The sequence below is a fragment of the Pseudopipra pipra genome, chromosome 15, assembly GCF_036250125.1.
Source record: "Pseudopipra pipra isolate bDixPip1 chromosome 15, bDixPip1.hap1, whole genome shotgun sequence".
NCBI classification, from domain to species: Eukaryota; Metazoa; Chordata; class Aves; order Passeriformes; family Pipridae; genus Pseudopipra; species Pseudopipra pipra.
In genome coordinates this window covers 6,898,192-6,917,616 of record NC_087563.1, presented here as the reverse complement: position 1 = coordinate 6,917,616, position 19,425 = coordinate 6,898,192, and the positions used below count along the sequence as shown (strand labels likewise).

At 42.3% G+C, this 19,425-nt stretch overlaps 1 protein-coding gene across 4 annotated transcripts; it reads left to right on the top strand.

Annotated features, from left to right (window-relative positions):
- The first annotated feature begins 100 nt into the window (after positions 1 to 100).
- HMMR (hyaluronan mediated motility receptor) lies at positions 101 to 15,686 on the top strand. 4 transcript variants are annotated; one of them, XM_064671614.1, is made up of 18 exons: positions 101 to 223; positions 1,284 to 1,382; positions 1,940 to 2,016; positions 2,844 to 2,924; positions 4,022 to 4,210; positions 4,477 to 4,563; positions 5,096 to 5,196; positions 7,248 to 7,322; positions 7,714 to 7,889; positions 8,700 to 8,848; positions 9,148 to 9,362; positions 9,943 to 10,059; positions 10,863 to 11,021; positions 12,608 to 12,760; positions 12,866 to 12,965; positions 13,215 to 13,391; positions 13,916 to 14,078; positions 14,732 to 15,686. In XM_064671614.1, exons 1-18 carry the CDS (start codon positions 181 to 183, stop codon positions 14,749 to 14,751), a joined length of 2,181 nt encoding a protein of 726 aa, XP_064527684.1. In that variant the 5' UTR covers positions 101 to 180; the 3' UTR covers positions 14,752 to 15,686. The 4 variants fall into 4 exon arrangements, with proteins under 4 accessions (XP_064527684.1, XP_064527685.1, XP_064527686.1 ...); XM_064671615.1 differs by lacking the exon at positions 2,844 to 2,924; XM_064671616.1 differs by lacking the exon at positions 1,284 to 1,382 and having other exon boundaries at positions 134 to 223.
- Positions 15,687 to 19,425: the final 3,739 nt, after the last annotated feature.

The window sequence follows — 19,425 nt, the reverse complement described above, 5'->3', positions numbered from 1 at the left end:
CGCACAGCCGCCGCCCCGCCCCGCGCACGCGCCCCGCGCGGCCGCGCCCAGCCGGCCACCCTCGAGCCGATTGGCTGAGCCGCGCGGAGCGGCGCGCGGTGATTGGCCGGAGGGCGCGCGCTGCGGCCGTTGGGCCCCTTTGAAAGCCTGGGGCCGACGGGGTTGGAGCCCAGAGCTGTCATGGCGTCCGTGCCGCTGGGCCGGGGCCGCTGCCAGAGCGCCGGTACGGGGGAAGAACGGGGCCTGGGTGGGGAACAGGGTCCTTCAGCCTTGCCTGGGGGAACGGGAACCGAGCGCTTCAGCCTTGTCCGGGGGAGCGGGGACCGAGCCCTAGTGTGTCCCTCCCTGCCGGAGCCGCCCGTAGCGCGGCGCCTCAGGACCCCCAGAGCCCTCGCAGGTGTCTCCTGAGGGAAAAGATCCTGACTTCGTGTCCAAACTTGGCTGTTGCTAGACAAATGCAGCAGTGAAAGTGCGTAATGTGCGCCCTAACTAAAGCGGTGCCGGTCCTTGGACCCTTCTGGTTCCGTGGTACAGCACGGCAAGGGGCGTGTGCAGGGCTCGTCACGGCCCAAGTGCTGCTCTTGAGGGTGTTTTGCGATGTATGACTTTTTCAATGAGTTTTTGGCTTTACTTGGTGCCTTTCTGCTGCCGTCGCCTGTTTTCGTGTTAAATAATGCTTTTATTTGCAGAAAGTCGAAGCGAGTAGATAAGCATTTACTGGGCTTGAGACTAATAATTGAATAAAGGGCTTGTAGCCATCGTGATTCTGTCGGCTGTTTCCCTTAAAATTATTTAATTTCTTAAAAAAAAACCCCAAACCCAAACACTGTATTTTTTTATAGAAGTTTAAGTGACTTAGTTATTTGAAGGAAAAGGCATTCACTAATATTTAAGTAGTATCTTCTAAATTGGGAAATGAAGTTTTTTAACACTTCAGGCTGGCTTTTTAACCAAATAGCATTAAGATCCTCTAGCCATTTGGGATTTTTCATTGTGGAAGTTAATGTGCTGCTGTCACCAGTAAAACGCCTTGCAATGTTGTGCATGTAAATAAGCTTGTAATTTTATTAGCAGTGTGATAAACAAACCCTTTACCCCACCATGTGACCATATATTTTCTTTGTGTTTATGGGGAGGATGAGAACTGAGACTCCAGTTGTTTGGGGTTTTTTTTCTTTTTAAGAGCATTTAACTTAAATGCGTTACCAGCCTCAACTCGTTTAAGTTGAAAACCCTGTCATTTACCTTCGTGGTTCTTGTGTGTCTGAAAATCTCGTTTCTAGCATGTACCCCCCTGCAAGGATCCTGTGGTGTTAAACCATCAGGTGGAGTGAGAAGTTTGCTGTCCTCTGAAGCATGCCAAGGGGCTGGGAGACACAAGAGTGAGTAGTTGTAAAAATTGCACAGAACACAATGGTGTGGTATCTTTGAATGCTACAATTGTCAGTGCTTACATGCTGTTACTGCTCTGCTGTTAAGAAGTTGGTCTCTGCTGCAGAGACTCACTGCCTGCCTTCCAGCAGGGAACAGCAGCTGTAAAAACATGTCTAACTGCATCTCCTAAAATAGCTTTATTTCTTTTACTTCATTAACCTTGATTTTAGTGATGTTTTCATGGGGTTTTTCATATATAAAGCATCCCTCAGTTGAAAATGGACACCATGGATCTGGATTGTGGTGGGGAGAGCTCGGCAGGAGCTGAATTCTCAGATCTGGCTGTCATCTGGTCATCTCTCTCTAAACTCTGTCAAAGGCCCAGATAACTATTATTGAACTGCCTGATTGCAGTAAAAAAGCAGCTGGTGTTGGGCTTGAAGTGGGTAGTCTGATAACCAGGTGGTGTCTTCTGTACACAGTCAATTAACCTTGTCTAGTTTGGTTAAATTTCCCTCCCTGTGTGCCTTTGTACAACCTCTTCCTTCACCCTTCTTTTCTGCAGGTGACTCAAAGCTGAGCAGTGAGAAGAGTGCACCCACCCCTGTAACTAAAAGGAGATTCACATCCCTTGGATCAACAGTAAGACTCTTTTGTGGTGTCTGTAGCACTGTTAAATCTCAGCTAAACCTCTGACTGGTTAAACTGTCTTCATACAATTACTGTTAACCTGCTGGAGAGAACCATGGAACACATTGTTGTGCCTGTATTCTGTAGTAACTAAGCAGGAAAAATGAAATTGCAGCATCTTTGAGAATCATGGGATGGTTACTTGGGATTACAGAGCGGTTTGTCTTTGCTGTTACAATGTTTGGATTTCTTTTCCTTTGCTCCCCATGTAATTATGGTGTGGCTGCTCCTTTTTAAGAAGACTGTGTTTCTGTTCCTGCTTTCGTGGGGTGGACAGGGCAGAGTAGAAACCTGGTGGTGAAAGAAACAAGGAGGGGATGGTACTGCATGAACAGGTTCTCAATGCCATGAGCAAGGATACAGATTTGAAGATGCATGGCTGAACAAGTTGAAAAAATGATAACCCTGACTTACTAATTTAGTGCACTACTATTGATGATTCAGGATGAAATTCTGCAAACAAACTTGAGGTTAAAAGATTAAAGTGGTTTTTTTATGAAGTTTAGGGAGTGCTAATGTCTCCAACTTCTTTAATCTTCTTGTTGCAATTGTTGTGAGCTGTTCCTTCAGAGTAATGCTTATGAGAAAGTACAGTGGTAAACCCCATCCTAACCTGGTACTTGTCTGTGCTGTCTAGGGGAGAGAAAGGTTTGCTTTTTATTTTGTGTGTATCTTTATAGTCTGTATGAAGGCACCCAGTCTTATATTTAACTGTGTTGTTCAGCTGGTGGGCAGCTAGAGGTCAATTTAACTATTTCTAACACAATTGGTTTCCAAAGCCAGGTAATGGGACTGTGAAGACTAAAAAAGATCTTACGCTTATGAGGGAGAAAAAGAAACAGAAGGCACTGGAGAAGGAGGTATGAATGTGTTATGGAGTGCATTCCTGTCATATCTGCCACTAACCAAAATAAAAAATACAAGCTGGTAGAATTGGGCTCTTTTGCATAAGAGAGTATATGAGTAGTTTGCAAACAGGTCTGTGCAGAGCAGAGATTATCAGAGGTTATGGGATGTACAAAGCGTTGGGTTTGCTAAGAACAGCTGTGCTGTCACTCTTCTCAGAAAGAGAACTAAGTGAACTACGTTCAGTACCCCAAAAAGGTTCTATTTAACAACTGTTAGCTGAGATTTTTGCTTACTAATTGTTATAATTTTAATGTTTAAGAGGCAACTTACACTGTATCAGTACACTTCTGTGTACTAATTGATGCCTTGTGCCTCAGATGTCACATTGTCTTCTTGACTGTCACAGCTGATGCCTAAAGATTTTTAGGTTTTTGTAGATGTCGGTGTAGCTGTGTAATTATCTCTCACTTGAGACAGTTACTTTCTCACAGTCCGTATCGGATTCCTGAAGCTTCGGTTTAACTGTCTTTTCAAGGACATTCCGTTGGGATATGCACCTGGACCGGAATACTGAGAGATATGGTAGACAACAAGATACAAGGCTCTTGGAGGGGCTCCAGTGGGGCAGTTCTGAGGGTGGTACCAGAGTGAAAGGGGTTTTTGGTTGGTTGTCCCCACTAGATAGGACAATTAGTTAAAGATATAAAAGTGTAAGAATTCTGTATGCCAGTGTGTGCCTACATATTGTGTGCACCTGAAGGCCTTCATTCGAGAGCTGCTCTCTGTCTTATCTATACTAATATTGTTTGGAGAACTTTTCTTCCATTTTAGGCATCACATCAAAGAGGAGAGTTGGCTTCTGTTGCAAATCAAAGCTAAGACTATTGTGACTTTAAGATATTGTACTGGGACTGTAAATATGTGCTGTATAATAACAGCATCACTACAATTCTCTATTTAATCTCTTTCCTATGCATGACAGTTGAAGATAGATATGCAGGTTAATACTATTTGAATACTTTTGCCTGTGGTTTTCTTGGAGAGACTAAACTAATGACGTTAAGAGAAATGATAGTAGGAAATAAAGAAAATAACTCTTTTGTTTTAGATTCGGGCATTAGTGAGAGAGCGTGGGGAGCAGGATAAAAAACTTCAGGCTCTGGATGAGGATTTTGTGAAGACTGAAGCAAAGCTGAGTGCTGCAGTTCAGGAGAAAACATCTCTTTCAGCAACTGTTGCATGCCTAAAAAAACAGCTTCTGGAACTAAAAAGAAGCAATGAACTACTGAAGTCAAAGGTATTCAGACAAATAACTGCATATTTGCTTTGTCTTTGCTGTTATCGAGCTCCCTGTGCAGGAGGAAGCTTTAGCTGCTTATCAGCATCTGTTTTGACGTTCCCCATGCCCCCTTCATTGGCACAGAGATGGAACATGTCTGGTTTGGGATCTTGTCCACTTCTCTCTAAACACAGAGTGGGAGGGGAACACTTTGAAAGGATTTTGTGAAGAGCAGTTCATGTGGAGGAGTTATGCTTAGTAATTTTGTTTTCTTCTCTAACAAGCTGTCTGAAGATGGTGTGCAAAAGAAAATGAGCAGCCTGTGCATGGAGTTAATGAAGCTCAGAAACATGAGGGATGCTAAGGAAAAGGTAGGACCATTTGTGCTGCACAGGACAGCAATTCTGAGCTGCTCAGGAACAAAGAATTAAGGGCTTAGCACAGAACTTCAGATCATGTGTTCTTTCTGTCCTCAAATTGGTAACTTCCTCTACTTTCTGTAGAGTGAAAATAGGGAAAGATCAACTGATGAATGTTCTTGATTTTGCTGATGTGCAGAGTAAATCTGAGTTCAAGTAAGGAAGCATAGAAATACCTCTGGTATTATTATTTATGATATTATTAATACCAGTCTGGTCACACTAGGAATCTCTCTGAAAACCAGTGATTGTAAGTTTATTTTGAAGCTCTCATATGTTTGTATTTTCTGGTGACAGTGGTTGTTCTAATAAATGGCTGATATCTTTACAGAGGGATACTTGGAATCACATTTAGCATAATATCAGGTGCTATCATTAAACTGTAGTAAGGAATTGGTTTCAATTTACCACTGTATCTTACACAATGGATTTGGTGTTTTTTACTAAATCTCACTTCAGTGTTAATATGTGTCTTTTTTTTAAGACTGCACTTGCAAAGCAGGAAAACATGGAAATGAAGCTGCAGGAAGTGCAAAGGAATCTAGAGCATTCAAAAGGAAAAGTAGCACAGTTAGAAGAAAAACTGTAAGTAGTAGAAAGGGAATTGACTTGGTTGACAAGATACCATCTAACTGTGCTTACAGCTTATCCCTTAGAGTAAGCAAAATAGAGGCTGTGTCCTGCTGAGAAGGAACAGACATTATCAGTGTTGGTAATCTGGAAAAAATGTGGTGGAATGAACTTCTAAGAACTGTTGTGTTCTTATAAAATGACCATACAAAACATTGTTCCTTTAGTGTATTTCCAAAAGACAGACTGTGTCATCTCAACCCTCTGTCTTCCAGTGTGGTATGGGTGGGATTTTTTTGGGTATGGGATGGGGAGGGAAGACATAAGTCTTAAGAATTGTTGTTCATCTTGGAGCGAGACATTCATGTAGATTGGATGCTTCTGGCTCATTAGGCTACTAAGTTAGGAATAAGCAAGAATGAAAAAGCTTTAGAGCAGGAGCTGAAATCCTAATTCAGCAGCTGTAGCAGTACGTTCGGATACATGTCCGGAATAAAGACAAGTGCCAAAAAATACTCAAGCACACAAAATATCTTTTATTACAGTGAGAATAATAATAATAGCAATAAACTTAGCAAGAGGAATTAAAAACTAAAAAGGATACAAACTAACTATGTTATCGGGTGGCATTAAAACAAATACTACGAACAGCATTTCATACAGTATTAACTAGTGAAAAGGGATACCAAAAAAGGATCTTGACACAATATTATGGATAACACGATATTGGTTAGTAAAAAGGGAGACTAAAGGAAAAATACTATAAACATAAAAGGGGAGTTAAAGGAACACTAAAAGGATATTAAAAAGTTTGTTCTCTCAGTTGCTTCCTATCAATAACCTGTGCTTACCCACACAGACAGGCCAGGGCTGTCAGGATCTGCAGCAGCTGGTCGGTACCCATCCCTTAGCGGGCGTCCCCGCGGAGCAACACAGTCTCGGTGGTAGGATGAGTATCGCTCAGCCCAGCAGTCTCGACACCCCATTTTTATCAGTTCCACATTACACTACGTAGGGCCAGTACGTAGCATAAGGTGATGCCTGAATGGCAGCCAAACACCGCCTAATCATGACCTCATGGCAACAGTCTGCCATGCCCTACTTGTAGGGCAAGGGGCGAGCGACCCCTGCCCACATCATCTTCCTCCCATCATCATCTTTCTCACCCCTATGTATGACCTCTACCATTGTGTTTCAAGGGTAGATGTATCTATCTTGCAATATGTAGCAAAACCAAGGAAGAACTCAGCTCTGATAATAGGGGATATCAAGCTGACTTGCTAAAAAGCACAATGGACCTTACAATTAGCTTCTGCCATAAGTTACATTGTACCATACTCTAGCTGGTTTCACATCCTAATATGATTTCGTTCTCACGCCTCTATGCTCCATTGATCATCTAATTCAAAAGTATCCCCCTTACAGCAGCCAGGCATTTCACATAGATTCCCTGGACATGTGCATGTTCTCCAGAGAGTGGCACTGAAGAGCCATTTGGTACCTTCACAGTTGCTTTGTCCTAGATGTTCTCTGAACAAAGGCAACTGCAGAGTGGCTTGGCTTCAGCAGCTCTGTGTAGGTAGAGACTGAGTTCTGAATCAACACTTCCTACTCTGCCCAAATAGTGTCACTTGCAGCACAGGAACAGTGCACTGTTTTTGCTGAGGATGGTGACCTATGAAGGATGAACTTATATTTTATGTCAGTTTTGCGTGATTGGCACTGCAGCACAACTGGAATGTTAAAATACACAAAGCTGATAATGCAGGTAGTGCAGGTCACAAAGGGAGGACATGATAATTTGCTTCAACAGCTGCATTATGTTTATTCACTATGATGCTTGTGGCATATTGCTTGTGGCAGAATATGGCTCAGCATCTTTACTGCAAATGAGGAGACCATATGGAACAAGTATTAAAAGAGAAAAGAATTAAAAGAATTAAAAAAGAATCACCATGTAGAGCCAATACCAGTTTGTCAGCTAAACTGGATTCTGAAAGATATGTGTTACTATGTAGCTCTGAATTTGCTTAAATATGTCCGTCATAAAACCTTCCTGGTTTTAGGTCTGCTACTGAGAGAGAGAAAGTTGTAGAAAAGTCTGACACTGAAAAACTCCTGGAATACATCACAGAGCTCAGGTAACAACAAATTGTTCTCAAGTTGGCTGGGGTAAGTTAAAAGGTGGTAAAACTAAGCCTCACTTATGAGTGGTGAAGTAGAACCTTGGCAATAATCAAAGAGGAGGGAAAAGAAATCATCAGGTATATTTCCACACAATGGAAAGTAATTGTAAGATATTATTTTAATTATCTTTCTAAATGCCTCTGTGCTTTTCTGGGCTGAGCAATACTGTGGAAGAGTTTTATGTCCATGTAAACCAGTCTTACAGTACAAAAACTTGTTTGGAAAAGTAGGTGACAGCAGTTTTTCTATTGGAAACCAACACTCCTAAGCATTTTTCCTTTGGGTTGAAGTGTAAGCTTACAAATAAAATTTAGTAGTAACAAGTGCCTGAATTTTCTCCTGCAGTGGTGTTGCAGAAACAGCTGAGAAATACAAAGTAGCTATTGCTCAGATGGAGGAGACACTGATTAAGAAAGACCAAGATATTGAGATCCTCAGGGATACCCTCAAAACAAAAGAGGAATCATGTAAACTGATGAAAGAACTTAATGAAAAGTGTCAATTGCTTCAACAAGAAAAAGGTAATTTTTAGTACTTGTATGCTCTTCCATATGTAGGATGATTGACATATCTTAAATCATCTCAAATAGGTTTATTCTAAAATGTCAATTTAGACTGGTTTGTTCCAAGTTAAAAGTCGAGCTCCAGCTGAAAACAGCTGGACATGTTTTTAACAATGGGGAAATTACTTCATGTCTGACATCTGTTAAGTCTGATTCGGTGTTTCCATGGAGGTTTACTCAAGTAGAACAGTATAGAATGAAAGTAGTTTGCATAGTAGGAATGGCTTTAATCTGAAAGGTGACCACAGAAGTTCTTGTTCCTTTCTCTTCACTGAGAAGCAGGATAATATTGTCTGAATTCACTGTTAGCAGCTTGTGCATGGGTTCATTGAGGTATTGGCAATGTGTCAAGGATCCTTCGCCTCCTTGCCCCTTCCCTCCCAACACCACCAACTCTGCAGTGTGAGACAGGTGCTCAGTTCTCTGCACCAGTTGGCTTCTGTATGCTAGTATTATGTGGAAGAAGCTTTGGCAAAATCATACAGTTTTTCCCCAGCCATACTGCTGTTCTGATGAAGGCTAGTTGCTTGATCCAAACATTCCTTCTGTTAAAATTATTTTCAAGTGATGTACTTCGAGCAGATTTTGAGGAGTTTCTACATGGGTTTAAGATATGGGTTTGTTTTGCATGGGGTGTTTTTGTTTGTTTGTTTTTCCCTTGCCAAACTAACTTAAAGGCTGGAATGGAAGTACTATTAAAAATAGATACTGTAGTTCTTTGCAAATGGAGAAGGCAATTTGTGTTATATTGACAATTTCTCTATGCAGAGAAAGAGTTGTCTGAGACCAGAGGAAAATTCCTGAGTATGACTGCTGAAATAGAAGACCTGAAAAAAAAATTTGTTTTGGAGGAAGAACAACACCAAAAACTGCTTCAGAAACATGAGGAGGTTGTCTCTCAGCTGCAGCAAGAGAAGGTAAATACAGACTATAAATTAGTCTAAAGAAAAACTCTAATCCCAAGGGCTGGCACTAAAGGTTCTGGTTTACATTATGCATGAGATGTTGTGTTAATAATGGTCTCATCAGTGGGGGCTGGCCAGCAGAAGCTGTGTGGTCCAGTAGCTCTAAGAATCAGTACTGGTATGATGGGCATTTTGGTCTTCCTGTAGATTTGACCTTATTCTTGTGCTCTGAAGTTAAAACACAGCAAATTAGCCTTTACTATCTAAAAAAGTACTATAAGTTTTGAGATCTGTGGTATTCTGACACGCAGGAGTCATCTGCATCAGCACAGCAGAAGTTACTGGAGTTGCAGGATGAGGTAACAAGGGAGAGACGACTTCTTGAAGAAGTGCTGAATGATACCATGAATGAGCTGAATAAATTACATGCAAAGGAGAAGAAAGCTGAAAAGTTGGTGAAGCAGTTGGAACAAGAAATCAAATCTCAAGGTCTTGAACTTGCACAGATGGAAGAAAAGTTGAAAGGGTTTGTGGAAAAACTTTCTGGTTCTGAAGCTTTGAAAGGAAAAATCTAAAATCAGTAGTATAAACAAAGCTGCTGAGCCCAGTTCAGGTTTTAGAGACCTGGGCATGTCTAGAGTTATTTCTTACTGGTTGTTGATTATTGATAGTGATTAGATCTCGTCACTATGAATAACAACTTGAATCAGTTTGACACTGTTTTAATTTAAAACTATTAGCTTGAGATTTGCTTGAAGGCTAGTATTGTAGTGCTATGTCCTTGCTGTGCAAGGTAAACTAAATGCTTGTTGTACTGGGTGTTCCTGCCCTGCCTTGGAGAGGGCAATGACTAGAAAAGATTTTCAAGCCAGTTGTTGCTTCCTTCCATGTATTAGAAATTAACTATTAGGTGTTTAGTGTATCCTATAACTGTCTTGTAAAATATGAGGAGGGGGAAAAGCTTAGTTATATCTGCTGTGAAGATTGTGCTTTAGTACAGGAGGAGTTACTGGTTTGTCACTGCAAGCCTTCTGTAACTGATAAGAGCACTTGGTAATGTATTCAGACACTTCTCTCCAGTGTGGAACACTCAATTTTTATTTCAGGAAGAATGCTGAGTTGGAGCAAATCAATGAAACTCATGGGAGTGCTGTATTGCAAATCCAAGAGCAGCATAGGAATACACTGGAGAAACTTGGAGAGACTGTTGCTGACTTTGAAAGGTATTTAAGTTTCATTAAGATACAGGACAGGGATTATCTCTAAAGTGACAGTGAAATACACTGTCCATTCACATGCCTTGGTACTTCACACTGTATATGAGTGTGGCATTAGAGCAGAGGATGGAGTATTTGGTGGCATTAAGAATTTATTCCTTGAGTACTAGGCAAGTCTAAAGACATACTGAGTATGTAGTTCGGGAAACTGGATGTTTCCTTTTCCAAAATGTAACCAGTTAGAGTAGTTAAGTGCTCTTGAACCAGAATAAGAGTTGTAACCAGTGATGGTGTTCTCTTTGCACTGAAATATCTTGCAAAAAGACTTCCTGTTTAGGCTCAACTTGCACTGAATTAAAGACTAGTGTCCTGTGTTTCCTGCAAATATTTTACCTCAAAATATTCAGATTATGGAAGTATGTAAAAAGTGGTACTGTTATTCCTAGGTATGCATGCCACCTGTGAAGGATCCAGTGGGATATTTGCCAATGCAAACTGCAGACAGTAGGTCTTTTGGTGTTTAAAATAAGCTTCAGATACAGCAGGGTTTTTGTATTCTAAAATGTCTTCAAAAAAAATGAAAATATCTGTATCACAGAATTTGTTAGTGCTTATGGCTTTATGGAATTGTGTTGTGGCTTGCTTTTTACCTTTGGATTTATCAGTGCCAGAACGCTGCCGTATCTTCAGATTATAAAATCTTTGGTACTTATCAGCATGAGCTTGTGTTGTTCTTGTAAGGCCTGTATGTGTCAATTTGTATTTTGCCTGAAGTAACCAGATTGTTCTTATTTGTCTTGTAATGTCAGCTACAAGAAGACAACAGCTGAAGAAATACGCTGTCTTAAACTGGAGAATACCTCTCTGAAAGAAGCAGTTGCCAACCTTAAAAAAGTAGGCCAAGAGAATCAACAATTGCTTCAGGAAGCAGAATACACGAAAAACAAAGCGAAAGAAGAATGTGCAAGGTACTACAGTCAGTCTTCCTTAAGCTAAATAATGCCAACTAAGGCTCTTTCTAACTAGAACTTAATATGGTGCTCTACCAGATAAGATCAGCATTTGCTGTAAGCTGGAGATTCTTGCTTTTCCCTGTGCAAAAGGTTGAATCAGTTGTTTTGAATTTTGCCTACATGTAGAACATAGAGGAAAAGGAAAATACTTGAATGAAATATGCTGGAATATTGTCACTTTCAGAAATATCAGTTACAGTGACTGCTCCACAGATAAGATCTGCAGGGGAGACAAATACTTAATGCAGAGCTCACTCTTTGCCACTCTACTCTGAATGACGTGTCACCTCAAATTCTGCTCACAAGCAGATGCCAGTTAACCATCCATGAATCACCACACTGGTGATGTACACCCAGGTCCTCTCTGCCTAATGAGGCACCACAGTTACCAGAACTAACACCCAAGAAGTTGTGTTAGGCCACATGCTTCTCTGACTATCTAACAGCAGTTTAGTGGTCCATGTTCTGTTTTATCTGCTGGTAAAGATGTTGCCCTCCCTTTCCTTCCCACCTGTTTATTATTGCCTCCAGTTTCCATGAGAGCTGGTAAAATAAAAACTGAAGAGTTATTTTCTGTTTGATTTGCTGGTTCAGTGTGGCAGGGAAGGGGTTCTTGGTCCCCACCTGGTTGATGGGACAAACAGCTGAGGCTGAAGAGGGGAGGCAGTGCTTTTAGGTGTAGGGTTTTTGAAATCTTGAGGTGCATCCACACTGAACAGTTTGATTGGTTTCTGCTTGAGCAAAGCTCTGCATGTAAAGCCTAATAAACTACCTCTGCTAAAAGCTGCTGGCATTGAACAACCATTATCTTTCCTTGCTTCAGAAACAGTGCTTGCTTCCTCATAGGAGAAGTTAATTATTGTACAGCTTAAACTTGATTGCTTTCTGTAGTGTTGTTCTCTCTGTGGCACTGTTTGTGCAAACCTGTATTTCAGTTCTACTGGCAGCTTTTCAATCATGGTTACTTCTGGATCCCTTTCCCCACCCTCGACGTGGGGGAGCCCAGTTGTGGTTCCTTCTCCATCTGAAGAACCATTCTGACGTCTTGGTGGACGGGGAAAGGGGACTCCAGGGACAGGGTTTTTCAGGCCCCGAGCCTGGAGGGGAGAGGTGCTCCCCCCTCCCCCCAGCACCCACGTGGCCCCATGGCAGGCACAGAGACAGCACACCGGGCGTGGAGAGGAGGCAAGAGAGAGTTTATTGTTGGGGATGTCACATTTATAGGGTTAGGGAGAATCACAGGTTAACCAATTAGAAGTCTCAAGGGGCTTACAGGAACACCCAATCACAGGAAAGGGTTAACAAGGACCAATGGGACACCTCAGGACACCTTGTATGGGAGACAATAGCTTCACAGGGGGGGTGTTGGGAAGAAGAAACACGTGTTTACAAAGAGACCACAAAGAGCCATCCTAAGACATGTTCAAACAAGTTTCTCATCAGACTTAGTGCTACAGTTACTTGTGTTTTGAGATTTAGAGTTGTGTAAAAAAAAAAAAAGGAGATAAATTTAAGGGCTCATTAAGGAATATCTTCCTCAGGATGCTTTTAGAAGTCCAGACCAAGCTTGCACTAAAAGAAGCAGAAACAGAGAGAACAAAAGAGTCTTGCCTTGCACAAATGACTAAACTTCAGGAAAAACTGGAAGAGCAAACTGAAGAACTGAAAAGGGAACTTGAAGCAGAAAGGTCAAGGTAACTTTCTCAAACTAAACTTGCATATCATGGCACATCCAAGTTATATTGGGAAGAAGTGCTGTGAGTTAACAACATAATGAAACTTCACTTCTTGCTTTTTAGGAAATCCATAAATGAAGATGTGACCTCAAGCTTAAAAAAAGAGATGAAGACCTGGCGTAATCTATATGAAGATTTATATAACAAAACTAAGCCTTTTCAGGTGTGTTGGGAAGTAGGTGTGTGTTAGTGTCTGTTGACTGAAGACTTTTGCAGTTGGCTCAAGTTCTACTTTTGAGAAGTAAACATGCTACTTCTCATTGCAAGGCATTTATCCTGCAGTGGTTTCCTAAGTTACTCTGCATTGAGCCAGCTAGTCCCCTCCCCAAACCAATCTTCCTGTGTAGATCTCAGTTGAGTAAAAAGCTGTGTTTAGTTAAATGATTTCTAAGAGATTCAGTTTGTATTTCAGCAACAACTAGATGCATTTGAAGCAGAGAAGAATGCACTCCTACAGGAGCACGGTGCAGCCCAGGAAGAACTGAATAAACTAAGCGATGCCTATGCTAAACTACTTGGCCACCAGAACCAGAAGCAAAAAATCAAGCATGTTATGAAGTTGAAGGAAGAGAATAGCCAGCTGAAGAAGGTTTGTAAAATGAAAAATTACAAAGCTGCAAGTTATTAATGTGCTTGATGCTTTTTATTGCTCTAAATATTTATAGATGAATCCTGCAAGCTCCTTACTGTCTATGATTCTTAAATTCCCTGCATGAACCAGATTGGAACAAACCACCAGCCTCCAGAAGCACCAAGAGAACCTGTTTTATTTTTGACTGAGTGTATGACATACAGAGGGATCAGCAGTGCAAATAACTACTCCTATTCTTAGTTTAATTGGCTTTTCTTACCTCCTTTGGAGGTTCTAAACTTAGTAAACTAGCTGTTGAAAGCAGCAGCTGAAAGTTTCAGACTAATGTAGTGCTTTATGGTGTTGCACAGCAACTATATGGTGCTGCTGGTTTCTCTGCACCTCTGTGTTTGGGTTGGGGTTTTAATGGCACCAGTAATTGTGTGTATGTTTATCTTTAGGCAAAATGGCTCTTAAGTAAATAATGAAGCAAGCTCTTCTCCTGTTCTTAATCTAACTTCCAAGTATGATGTTTTCTGTAGGATGTCTCCAAACTGCGTGTGCTGCTATCCAAGGAAAAGCAAACCAGCAGAGACCTCCAGGAGCAGCTGTGTGCAGTCCAGGGCATCAAGCATTTGGCTCCTTCCAAAGCTTTCCAGTGTGATAGCAAGGAGAATATTCCTCCAAAAACCCCTCTTAAAGAAGGTAGGTTTAGTATTAATGTAGCCAAGTCTTTGTACTTAAACTTATCCAAAGAAGGTACGAAAGCCTTGCACAGTCTGCTACATTTAGGGAAGGAAGGAGAACGGCATCTCCCGTGTTTCACAGCAGATGTTGGAGGCTGCATCAGTGGGGCACTCCCAGTATGCAGTTTGCTTTTGTGCTTTCCAGGCCAGGTCCTTCCTGACCTGAGCAGGTGCTGTGCTGGGTCAGACAGCAGAGCCATTTTCCTCCTGTCACCCAGCTCACATGGTACAGCTGATGAGGGGACAGGCAGTGTCCCTGCATGGGGGTGGGTTACAAGTGGCTCAGGCAGAGTTCTGTGCCTTGGTTCTTTAGCTGCTACTTGTCAGGACCTTGGACTACTGTAGGTGTCAAGGAAAGCTGCAAAAGGCCTGGAGATAAATGTGGAGTGGAGGAAAAGATGGAGAGAGCCTAGGGGTGCACTAAGGCAAGCAGGGTGGGAGAGAGTGTGGGAACTAGACCTTCATTAGAGAATCTGTTCTGGGGTCTGAAGTCCTGGTTTCACTGTTAGATGGAGTGTAGTGCCTTCTACCCCCTCCAGCAGACAAGTAACTACTTGATGTGGTGGGAGCAGTAGTGAAAAACACAAACTTAGTAACATTTTTCCATTGCAGGTAATAAAAACCAAATTTAATGCCTTCTTGGTATTAAGAAAAAAAATAAAGTACCAATGAATTTGTATGCTACAGAAGACTGCAACAGACTGCTTCAAGGTGAACTTGGATGCTGTATATAATATAAATTAGTAGGAGCATTAGAGAAATGATCTAAGATTATACATTTTTATAAAAACTATACTTGGCTATACTTCTGTTGAGAAGCCACACGTTCCTGACTCCTGTTAACATCATTGCACTTGGGAACTACAAAGTGTTCCCTGTTCACTTCTTTGATATGCTGAATCTGCTTAGTTTGTTTTGGACAAAGCAGCTTAAGTTGGGAAAAGGTGAATAAGCACTGGCAAATAAGATTGCAAATCAAATCCGATTTCCTGAAGGCTTTTGTGGGTTTTTTGCATCTATCTCATGTATACAATTTTATGTTAAATTATTTTTGTTGTCTATGGTTGCTTCAATACCAAATACAGCAATACTGCCAAGAGACCCCTTTCCTTCTGTGGCCTACATAGGTATAGAACCAATGCAGGAAATGGGACTGTACACTTACTTTTGATATTCTCTATGGGATCTGTATTCAGGACAAGCTAATTTAAATCCTGGGGGAGGTACTGCAGCTGTTGAAATCTTCAGAAGAAGATTTCAGGTCAAAGTCAAATTGATTGTATTTCCCTTACTGTGGGTAAGAATAGTGTCTTAAGAGCAATGTCTGTTAGGAATGCTGTGCTCACTGGGCTCCTAAACTGCCATAAAGTCTTTGTGGGCAACTGTTGGAATTGATCGGTGTTAGTGACAGGGAATAACAACAGAACTTGTCTCATTTGTGTGGAAGGGTACCCACTGTATGTGCAGGCACTGTACAGACTTCAGTTTTGGCAAGGGGAAAAGAATCTGTTTAACTGCATCTAAAATTAAGCATGTTTTAGCACAATAAAATTTTTGAAATAAAGAATCTGTCTACTTCCTTCACAAGCCAGGGATAAAAGCCAACAAAAGCAGTGTGACTCACCTGATGTTCTTTGTTCTAGTCTTGTTTTCATAACAGCCCAATGTCAGTCTTACCTCAAAAACTACATGTTCCCTGGTTTTAGGGAAATTATTTAGTTGAACTGTACAATACATACAACCTGCAATTCTCTTATCCTCTCATTTCCTGTGAGTTTCTCTTAATACAGAAGTAAATACTGAACTTAACTGAAAGGTGGAACTTGGTGTTCTTGTTATTGTATCTGCTGATACCCTGCACAGAGGAGCTGCAGAGAGGCAGTACCCAAAACTTAGCATGTAGAGTATGTTGCCATTTATTCTGACATTATGAGTTTGCAGAGACTTGATAATTCCTAGGAAGGGATATACAAAAGAGGCAGTCAAGGAGGTTCCTGGAGTGTATAGAGGATAATTTCCTTCATCAACTGGTAAATGAGCCTACCAGGGGTAAGGCCCCACTAGACCTACTGTTTACAAACAGAGAGGGGCTGGTGGATGATGTAGTGGTTGGAGGCCGCCTGGGGCATAGTGACCACGAAATAATTGAATTTTCAATCCTCAGGGATGTAAGGAGAGCCATCATTAAAACCTCTACTCTGGACTTCCGGAGGGCAGATTTTGGCCTATTCAAAAAACTAATTCAAGGCATACCCTGGGAAACAACCCTTAAAGGCAAGGGGGTCCAGGAGGGATGGACATGCTTCAAGCAGGCAATTTTGAGCGCACAGGAACAGGCTATACCAGTGTGCTGAAAGGCCAGCCGGAGGGGAAGATGGCCGGCTTGGTTAAATAGGGAGGTTCTAAAAGAAATCAGGGATAAAAAGAAAGTTTACAGACTGTGGAAAAAAGGGCTGGTTACTTATGAAGAATTTACGAAGAGAGCTAGGTCATGCAGGAAAAAAATTAGGGAAAGAAAAGTGGAATTTGAAGTTAATTTGGCTAATTCAGTTAGGGATAACAAAAAGTCCTTTTATAAATACATTAATAGCAAAAGGAGAGGCAAGGAAAACCTCAGTTCTCTGTTGGACTTTGAGGGAAATATAGTTAACAAAGATGAGGAGAAGGCTGAGGTACTTAACACCTACTTTGCCTCAGTTTTTAGCAGTAAGACAGGTGGCCCTCAGGACAACTGGCCTCTAGAGCAGATAGACAGAGACAGAGACCTGAATAGCCCTCCTGTATTCCAGGAGGATGTAGTTAGCGACTTACTGAGCCAGCTGGATCCCAACAAGTCTATGGGACCAGACGGGATCCATCCCAGGGTGATGAGAGAGCTGGCAGAAGAGCTTGCCAAACCGCTCTCCATCATCTTCCAACAGTCCTGGCTCTCTGGGAAGGTCCCAAATGATTGGAGGTTGGCGAATGTCACCCCAATCCACAAAAAAGGCTGCAAGCAGGACCCTGGCAACTATAGGCCTGTCAGCCTGACCTCGGTGCCTGGCAGGGTTATGGAACAGATCATCCTGAGTGCAATCACACAGCACCTTCAGGATGGACAAGGGATTAGACCCAGCCAGCATGGGTTTAGGAGGGGCAGGTCCTGTCTGACCAACCTGATCTCTTTTTACGATCAGGTGACCCACCTGGTGGATGAGGGGAAGGCTGTGGATGTGGTCTATCTAGACTTCAGCAAGGCCTTTGACACTGTCTCCCATAATATACTCCTGGAAAAGCTGGTAGCCCATGGCTTGGACAAGTATACCCTCTCCTGGATTAGGAACTGGCTGGAGGGTCAGGCCCAGAGAGTGCTGGTGAATGGAGCTGCATCCAGCTGGCGGCCGGTCACCAGTGGTGTTCCCCAGGGATCAGTGTTGGGCCCAGTCCTGTTTAACATCTTTATTGATGATTTAGATGAGGGGATTGAGTGTATCATCAGCAAATTTGCTGATGACACTAAATTGGGAGGGAGTGTCGACCTGCTGGAAGGCAGGAGGGCTCTGCAGAGGGATCTGGATAGACTTGAGAGATGGGCTGATTCCAATGGGATGAAGTTCAATAAAGCCAAGTGCCGGGTCCTGCACTTTGGCCACAACAACCCCCTGCAGTGCTACAGGCTGGGCAAAGAGTGGCTGAAGAGCAGCCAGGCAGAAAGGGACCTGGGGGTACTAATTGACAGGAAGCTCAACATGAGCCAACAGTGTGCCCAGGTGGCCAAGAAGGCCAATGGGATCTTGTCCTGTATCAAAAATAGCGCGGCCAGCAGGAGCAGGGAAGTGATCCTTCCCCTGTGCTCTGCATTGGTGAGGCCACACCTTGAGTATTGTGTTCAGTTCTGGGCCCCTCAGTTCAGGAAGGATATTGAGATGCTGGAGCGGGTCCAGAGAAGAGCGACAAGGCTGGTGAAGGGACTGGAGCATAAGTCCTATGGGGAGAGGCTGAGGGAGCTGGGGTTGTTTAGCCTGGAGAAGAGGAGGCTCAGAGGTGACCTCATCACCGTCTATAACTACCTGAAGGGAAGTTCTAGCCAGGTGGGGGTTGGTCTCTTCTCTCAGGCACTCAGCAATAGGACAAGGGGACACGGGCTTAAGCTCCGCCAGGGGAAATTTAAGTTGGATATCAGGAGAAAATTCTTTACAGAGAGAGTGATCAGGCATTGGAATGGGCTGCCCAGAGAGGTGGTGGATTCTCCATCCCTGGAGATTTTTAAACGCAGATTGGACGTGGCACTGAGTGCCATGATCTAGTAAATGGACTGGATTTGGACCAAGGGTTGGACTCGATGATCTCGGAGGTCTTTTCCAACCCAATCGATTCTATGATTCTATGATTCTATGAAAAAAATGCACATTAAGGCCAAGGAAAGAAATTGCTAATGTTATTTGTTGATGTCATCTTTATGTATTTGCTGGATTACTTGATATGCTGAAGAGTGAGGATGAGGATTAGCTTCAGGTGTTTGAATTAAGAGAAGACTTGGTATTCAATTTAGCAGTTTGACTGAAGTGCACATATCAAATCAAGTCTTAAAAACTGAAACCCTGACATTGGTAGCTCAACTGACTTAAGTATTCACTGCACGAATTCATTACTTTCATGTTGTGGAACTTTTTTTCATTTTAATTGCAAAATCCATAATTTATCAAGAAGTTATTTCTCTGATTCATCACGCTGTATTGTAGCAAGAGCTGGGCTGTGCTTGGTTGAAATGTAAAATGAAGAGCTGTTAGAATCCTCAACCTGCCTGACCTAATTAGAGCCCTCCTCCTGTTTCCTATAAAAGGAAAACTGTGTAAGACTCAGTGCCAGTGCTTTGAATGAATTTTGTACACACAATGGCTGTGCCTGCTCCTGCTGCCTCTTATGAAGTAAAAGTTTAGGCTCACACTGAGCTGCTTAAATGGTACTGCTGGGACCAGACCAAAAGCTTAACAGGATTCTGAGCTGTCACGACGGAAAGCTCTAGACACCTCAATGTGAGAATCCAGGAACTTCGTTTACTGTAGATTGACAACAGCTTAATATACACTCTATAATAGGTTCATGAATATTACAGAAATTAGGCTCATTATTGGTGCTCAGTTAGGTGGTGATATCATCTTAACTGTCTTTCATTGTTTACACAGGTGGCTCGTTAAGTGTCTCTGTTTTGGTAATGCCTAGCTCCTGTTTTTCAGCCCAATTTAGAATACCCAAGGACGTTGCTGCTTTCTCACGGCCCTGCTATCTCAGACTTTCTCATGGGCCTAGTCAGACTGCGTCTTATA

Bases quoted from the DNA above. Each gene is read 5' to 3' on its own strand.
- HMMR (XM_064671614.1), top strand. From the start codon at position 181: ATGGCGTCCGTGCCGCTGGGCCGGGGCCGCTGCCAGAGCGCCG. The intron at 7,323-7,713 runs GTAACAACAAAT...TTTCTCCTGCAG, and splicing joins GAATACATCACAGAGCTCAG to TGGTGTTGCAGAAACAGCTG. The intron at 10,060-10,862 runs GTATTTAAGTTT...TTGTAATGTCAG, and splicing joins ACTGTTGCTGACTTTGAAAG to CTACAAGAAGACAACAGCTG.